Below are 7,617 nucleotides of genomic sequence, written 5' to 3' on the forward strand. Positions count from 1 at the left end.
AGGCTCCTTCTGTCAACACTCACTCACCTGGGTACTTCCGGTTTAGGAATTTGACTTCTAGGGACCATGGTTCTTCTCCTTGCTCCAACTTGAGGATAACCTTGGGTTTGGTAATGCAACACCCTGTAATGAAATAATTGAGGGTATGAATGGACCAGATCCATGAGCACTTGGATGGAAAAAGACACAGCTATAAAAGCATTAACTGGGAATATTCATCTGATGTTTTCGAAGGGAAGATAATGACAAAAACTGTTTTTGTTTCTGTAGAGGCTTCAATTACATTAGACTTTTTAGTCCAAAGTCTATGAAGCCTTTAATCTCTATAAAGAATCTATGTGTCTTGGTAATTTTAAAAAAAGCAAACATGCTGCAGAAGGGGTCCCACGGCAGGTCTGCTCACCCACTGCGACGAGGTGGCCATAGTTCTCCAGCGTCACGTCCCTGTACAGGCTCCTCTCCCAGGGGCCCATCTGCTGCCACTCCTCCCGGGTGAGCTCCACGGTCACGTCCTCAAACGACACGGATCCCTTCAGCAACATATTTTGTTCAAGGTCTCAGAATTAGGTGACACAGAAAATACCTGAGAACTTTTCCTGTTTACTCTTGAGGTTCAAAAACAGTTGGTTATAGAGGCTTACTTTGGACCAAATTTCACTTAAAACTTGTCACTCAGCTAGTTTAAAAGGTTTCTAATTTACCACACTGCATCTATATACATTTATGAATTCCAGATGTTTTTAAGACAGAAAAATTCAATGTAATTAAACCTTCTACAACTCTTCTTGCACATTCCTGGGATGATTGTATTCTCTAGGAAATTCACACCCTCCTTGAACATCATCCCTGTAAATACTGGGAGCCAAGGAAGAAATACATGTGGGCACTAGAGAGATACCTAACCAAACTTAATGTATAAGTAAATATATGAAAATAGAGAAATCTAGAGCTCATGAAGAACAGGGAACAGCTTACAAAGAAGTTGGAACCAATGAGACCATACTAAGAAAACACTATGTACACTGAAGTAACAGCAATTGACATAAGAATAGGATATAATCACAGAGCAGAAGCAGGAACCATCTGATGATTATTGCTTGAGGTAGCAACCTAGTCTAGCTGTGTGAGAAGCCTCTCTGTTTTTTTGTTTTATTTTGTTTTTAATTGACAGAAAGACAAATCTTTCAAATAAGATCTCTCTTATGCATGGAATCTAAGACAGTGAAATGTATAGAGGTAAAGAAAGAATAGAATGGCGGTTACCCGAGTCTGGGGGAGAGGGGGAGAGGAACAGGAGATGTTGGTCAAAGGAAACAAAGTTTCCATCAGACAAGAGGAACAAGTTTTCGAGATACTGCACAGCATGATGACTCGTTAATAATAATATAATGTATGTTTCAAAACAATCAGCTTCTTGATGGTGTCAAAAACTGACAATTGAGAAACAAAAGGAAAAAGGGTGAGACGTTTGAGTGAGAGATCTGTTCAGGTTGCTACAATGAGGTGTGTGAGACATAAAGCTGGAACTGCCCTTTAAACCAATATACACGATGTCAGAGCACAGAAGGCAAGTCTAGGATGAAGACAAACACTTAGGAGTCATTAGCACTCTAGCTGGTAACTGAAGTTATTAGAGACAATCAGACAGCTCCTTGAGCACATTGGAATTAAGGAAAAAGTACCAAAACAAAAACACTTGAGGACGACATATATTAAAGAGGCTGGCAGAAGATGTACAGGCAAGAAGTCAGAGAAGAAGGTTTCTGAAAAATAGTCATAGAATCCAGAGAGGGTAAAGTCTTAGAAACTAAGAAAAGGGAAAGTTTCTATAACAAAAGACTTCAAGCTAACAAGTGATGTCAGCAAAAATACTGAAGTTGAGAAAATTCTCTCTTCCACAAAAGTAATGAGAAACTGGCAGCAATTACAGAATCAACTTTTTCTGCAAGCTAATCAAATGTTTCAAGCAATCTATACAAGAAATATTTATACAAAAAAATTTTATACATTATGCCTTTAATCGCAGAGGACTGCCTGAGCCCAGGGGTTTGAGAACAGCCTGGGCAACTTGGCAAAAGCTCGTCTCACAATAAACCAAAAAATTAGCTGGGCGTGGTGCCACACACCTGTAGTTTCAGCTACTAGGAAGGCTAAGACGGAAGGATCGCCTGAGCCCAGCAGGTTGAGGCTGTAGTAGCCATATCACTCCAGCATGGATGATACAGTGAGACTTCAACTGAAAAAAAAATTTGAAAATGTTTAAAAAAAGGCTGCAACACTGGGAGAACCCTAGTTCCGCATCATCTTAACTTGTCCTATTTTCATCCATCTCTCTCCAGTTCCACATTAGCTTTGAGAACCAATCACCTGAGATAAGAGCAAAAACCAGCAGCCTGGCAACCACTGGAGGAGGCAGAAGTGGGTTAGAGTTGTCGAAGACCTGTTCCCAGAAAACTGTCATTATTTGACTCAATATGATGGTTCCCTTGAAGACCTCACTTGCAAGGCTGATTACTGAACTAACTTAAGAGTTTTCACCCAGGATGAAAAGCCTGTGCTCCAAGGCATTAGTCAAAAACATTCAAAGGGCAATTTTAACTTACCTGTTACCAGGGTGGATAAACAGTTGGGGTAAGTAATCACCTAATAAAAAGCTTTATTTAAAGGACCAGCTGGAGGATGAAATGTCCATAAAGGCTTTGAAAAACTCTAATATATTCCTGACAATTTAGAAGCCCACCTATATGCACTGAGCTGAGAATATGCCCAGGACTGTGATATGCTCAGGAAGGACAAGAGAAGGCTCTAAGCTGTCACTTCTGAGTGACCTTAAGATTTGGAGAAAGCAGGAAGTGAAGACTAATACAGAGTTGTAAATGGCCTGGATGACTGCTGGAGAAATGCCACAGCATTCACAAGGCCCCCTGGAAAAGACTGGGACACTTGCTTGGTTTCAGGCATTTAAGGAAATTTCTGCAGAGACTTCAGCTGACACACACAACAAATACAGGCACTACTGAATTAATTTTAAAAAGTCACTGGACAGGCCAGGCACAGTGGCTCATGCCTATAATCCTAGCACTTTGGGAGGTGGAGGCAAGAGGATTGCTGGAGCCCAGGGGTTCGAGATCAGCCTGGACAACATAGCAAGATCTTGTTTCTACAATAAATAAAAAAATAAGCCGGGCATGGTGGCATGTACCTGTGGTTCCAGCTACTTGGAAGGCTGCAGTTGAAGGATTGCCTGAGCCCAGCAGATGCAGACTGAGGTGGGAGTGAACATGCCACCTCACTCCAGCCTGGGTGACAGAATGAGACTCCAACTCAAAAAAAAAAAGTCACTGGACAAATTTCAACAACAACCCCTGGGAGGAGAGAAATTCTTCTAGAGTTGCCATATTTTATTAAAGTGTCCTGTTTTCAACAAAAATAATTATAAAACAAGGCTGGGCGCAGTGGCTCAGCCTGTAGTCCCAGCACTTTGGGAGACCGAGGCGAGAGACTGGCTGAGTCCAGGGATTGGAGACCAGCCCAGGCAACTTGGCGAGACCTCGTCTCTACAATAAATCACAAAACCAGGCTGGTGTGCTGGTGTGCATCTGTAGTTACAGCTACTTGGAAGGCTAAAGCGGAAGGACTGCTTGAGCTCAGCAGGTTGAGGCTGCAGTGGCCATGAGCATGCTACTTCACTACAGTCTGGGTGGCAAAGAGTTAGATTCCAACTTAAAAAAAAAAATTAGAAAACAAGAAAAAAAAAAGTAACACCCATATGCAGGACAAAAGTAATCAAGAGAAATTGCTCCTGAGGAAGCAGATATTGGACTTAACTAGACAATGACTTTAAATCGGTTATTTTAAATATGGTTAAAGACCTAAAGGAAATGATATCTAAGGACTTAAGGGAAGTATGTCACCAAATAAAGAACATAAAGAGGCAGAAATTATAAAAAGGGACCAAACAGAAACTCTAAAATTAAAGAGTATAATAACTAAAATGAACATTTCACCAAAAAAGTCCATTCAACAGTGGAGTTGAGTACGTGGAAAAAAGAGTGAAGCACTTAGATAACACGTCCATTGAGACTATGCAGTGAGAAACAGAAAGAAAAAGGTAATAACAAAAAAATGAACCATAGGACAACATCATGCTTACCAATATAAGCATAATAAGAGTACAGGATAGAGAAGGGAGACGGAAAGGGTCTAACAATTTTTGAAGTAACAGTGGCAAGAGGTTCCAAAATTTGAAGGATATGATTAATCTACACACCCCAAAAACTCAACTACAAGTAAGATAATCTTGGAGAAAGACATCCACACCTGGATACATGATAATCAAAGTTTTAAAACAGCCAAAGACAGAGATAATCTTGAAAGCAGCAAGGGAGAAGCAACCTATCACATTCAAAGTTGATTTCAAATGAGAAACCATGAAGAACAGAAGGCAATGAGATGACATATTCAAAGTCAGCAGGACAGGAAGAGATAATGAGTTCATGGAGACGGCAGCAGGGGAAGGACAGGCCTGTGGAAAGTATCACTCACAGAGAAACATTCCAGGATAGAGTGAGAAGCAGAGGCAAGTGATGAAGAAATGTCAAGTAAGGAAAGGATAAGACAATGCCCACCGGATCTGATTACAATCCAGCAGGGTCACTGGAAGCCACAGGCAAGTGGGAAGAAAAACCAAGGCATCACACAGACATTTGAAGCTGAATGCCAAGTGTGGAGACATCTGAAAAAGAACAGAATTTTAAATCATCTGCTAAACAACCTGAATATCATGGATACTCAGAATATTTATGGAGTGTGATTTTTAAAGACATTCAGTTGATTCATCGCAAAAATGTCTAATTTAACCCCGTGTTTGAATTCTTGAGAAGTGAGTGAGTGAGTAACGAGTGAGTTAGTGCTCAACATGACATTTTCTACTTCTACCGAGGAAAAAGTAAAGAAAACATTCTATGCTATGTAATGAGTTATTACTAAATCACCTACTTGTAGAACAACAATTACATCAGGTTATCTTCATCTTTATATTTCATGAGGAATCAGTTTGCTTTATCTTTCTCATCAATGTAATCCATTATGTAATGTCCGACCCTCTGTCAAGGTAATTAAAAACCTCAGAAATAAATGTGGAGCTCAATCTGGTAAATGTGTACCAGCAGAGGACCTGCATCTCTCTACCCACATGCCGCCTTTGCTCTGCTAGTCTTCTGTACTTCTCTATCTTCTGTGAATGTGTCTGACCCATTTCTGTCTCTACTTTTTCATGGTAAAGTACAAATACATAAACCCTTACAAAATCCTTAAAAAGCCCTTATAAAAGTTTGTAAAACAAACTGATTATTAAGAACCAAACTCACCTGAGCCATGTTCGTTTTCTGCTGCTCCTCGAAGAGAGTAGAGGCCTTTGAAGGTTCCCCTGCAGAGGAGGAAAGAACAAGAGGGTCATGAGAGACCTGGTCTGCCTTAGCGTTCCTTTCGAGAGAGCTCTCAATTAGGACAATTACAATGGTTTTACTGGCACATAATCCCATCATGATCGAGACGTGTCTGCGTTTGCCTGCCTAAAATTCTCATCACACCCAACTGGAGAAAAGGTTTCCCAATGGGGAATGACACTTTGACTCTTGAAAAGGGACAGAAGGACCACACAAAGGCAGCAGCACTTGAACGCACTCATCTCTGATATTAAGTCCATTTAACCCTGCATTTTTCACTGGGTGTGGGAAAAACTGTATTTTGTTAATTTACCAACAATTTATGTTCCTTGTGACTACCTGATAAAATTGTAAAAATAATACAACAGAAGAGTAACTTAACATGTTCAGGTACACAGAGGTGAAACCCTCTATCCTCATTCAACCTAATATCCCCCCAAAAACCAACTCAGGCGGGATTAGTAAGCAAATTCTTACTGTCTTTACACCCTGAGTTAGAGCTTCCACAGAAAACTCTAAAATAAAGATGAAATGTTTTATACAAGGAATATGTTTTTCAACTTTTTGCTCAATAATGGTTGCTGATTCTTAAAAAAGACCTTTTGATAAGATGCTTATGACACCCACCTGTGTGTGAACAGCACCGTGCTTAGTTCCTGGGCCTGCCCTCGGTGACTATCACAAGTCATTAATTTCAGGCCCCATAAGAGGAGGAACCTCAAAAGCCCCAAAATTTATTTAAAAAATTGTGTACTTATTCTTACATGTTCAAACTTCAGTCATCCTCAAAGCACTCTTCGTTTGATGCAAGAAACTTATCGAGACACTTTTCTCACTGCTCAAAACACTTTTTGCTCAAAACAGTTTCTAGACTCGTCAATTCTGGTGCCTTTTAGTGCTTCTGCTGTTTTTTGTTTCACCTCTTCCACACCCACAAGATGTTTCCCTTTGAAGACTTTTCCCCAGAGAAACAGAAAAAAGTCGCTCTGGGTGAGATCAGGTGAATAGGGAGGGTGGGGTACGGGAGTCATGTCATTTTTGGTCAAACACTGATGAACACTCAGGGCGGGGTGGGCACGTGCACTCATAAGCCACCATCATGAAACGGGCAAATGTGTTGAGTGTCCAAAAAAAAAAAAATTATAATAACTGAAGCCGAACACAGCCTCTCACAACAATGCTAGCTGGTACACTGATGCTGGTGGGTTCCTAGAACACTTACCTAGTGGGAAAAGCCTGTACTACAAGGGGTCTGCCCTCCAAAAGAGAACTGATTTTTTTTGGGGGGTCCCCCTCATATTTGGGGGTTTCCAGAATAGAAAACTCTCTCCCTCTGGTATCATTTTGTTATTATCTATGTTCAAGAAAGAAAGTCAGTATAACTCTAAAGGCCACATGTAGTAATGAACGTGGTGTGACAGCTACTCAAAGTACAGAAAAAGTAATGGGAAAATGAAGGAAATGGGTGTCGTTTAAGATTTTGTCAGTTCACTCCATCTTCTCTGGATACCATGGCCTCACCAGCCCTCTCGGAAAGCACCTTTTTCTCTTCAGCTTGACAACCCTCTCAACCCCAGGTCACCACCTCCTGCAAGTTAGTTCACATGATCCCTGGCGACACAGTCTGTAACAGCTCCTGAATGTGGTAACATTCTAAGTCTACTCATGCTACACAGGGAACCAAGAACTGCTTCAGGTGAAGCAAATCAGAACCTGCCCCTTTCTAGAATCTTCTGCCTTGCCCTGAAGCTCTGGAACAGGTCTCTGTCAAACAGGCGTTCTCAGTGGCAGGACCTGGCATGGACTCCCTCTTACCAGCCTCTTGTCACAGTTGCTTTCTTTCAGAAGGGCTGGGACTTGGGCCTGAAAAACAAATTCACTTTACCGGCAACTTTCATCTAGCACCCTAAGCCTGACTCTTTTGGAATTCACCAGAAACGTGCTATCCAATACCGTAGCCATCAGCTGCATGCAACCACTGGACAACACCTTGAGTGTGGCCAGCACCACGAGTCAAGATAACATTTTGAATGCAATGACTCAAGGAAAACACATCAGCAAAACTGGCTCTGTCTCTTTTGACGGTAGCTGCTGAAAAATTCTAAATAAGGCCTGTGTTTTTCATGGACTTTTTAGTGGACACCACTGACCCGGAACAGGAATCTGTGCC

The 7,617-nt window shown here is 41.2% G+C and overlaps 1 protein-coding gene across 1 annotated transcript; it reads right to left on the reverse strand.

Annotated features, from left to right (window-relative positions):
• Positions 1-27: 27 nt before the first annotated feature.
• On the reverse strand, positions 28-5,428 carry LOC103256482 (zinc finger protein 510-like; the record flags this gene model as incomplete). Its single annotated transcript, XM_008054333.1, has 3 exons — positions 28-123; positions 404-530; positions 5,370-5,428. Coding segments are annotated over 3 exons (282 nt in total), but the record flags the coding sequence as incomplete, so codon positions are not given.
• Positions 5,429-7,617: the final 2,189 nt, after the last annotated feature.

The sequence above is a fragment of the Carlito syrichta genome, unplaced genomic scaffold (genome assembly GCF_000164805.1).
Source record: "Carlito syrichta isolate Samal-C Ts95f unplaced genomic scaffold, Tarsius_syrichta-2.0.1 Scaffold289650, whole genome shotgun sequence".
Classification (NCBI taxonomy): domain Eukaryota; kingdom Metazoa; phylum Chordata; class Mammalia; order Primates; family Tarsiidae; genus Carlito; species Carlito syrichta.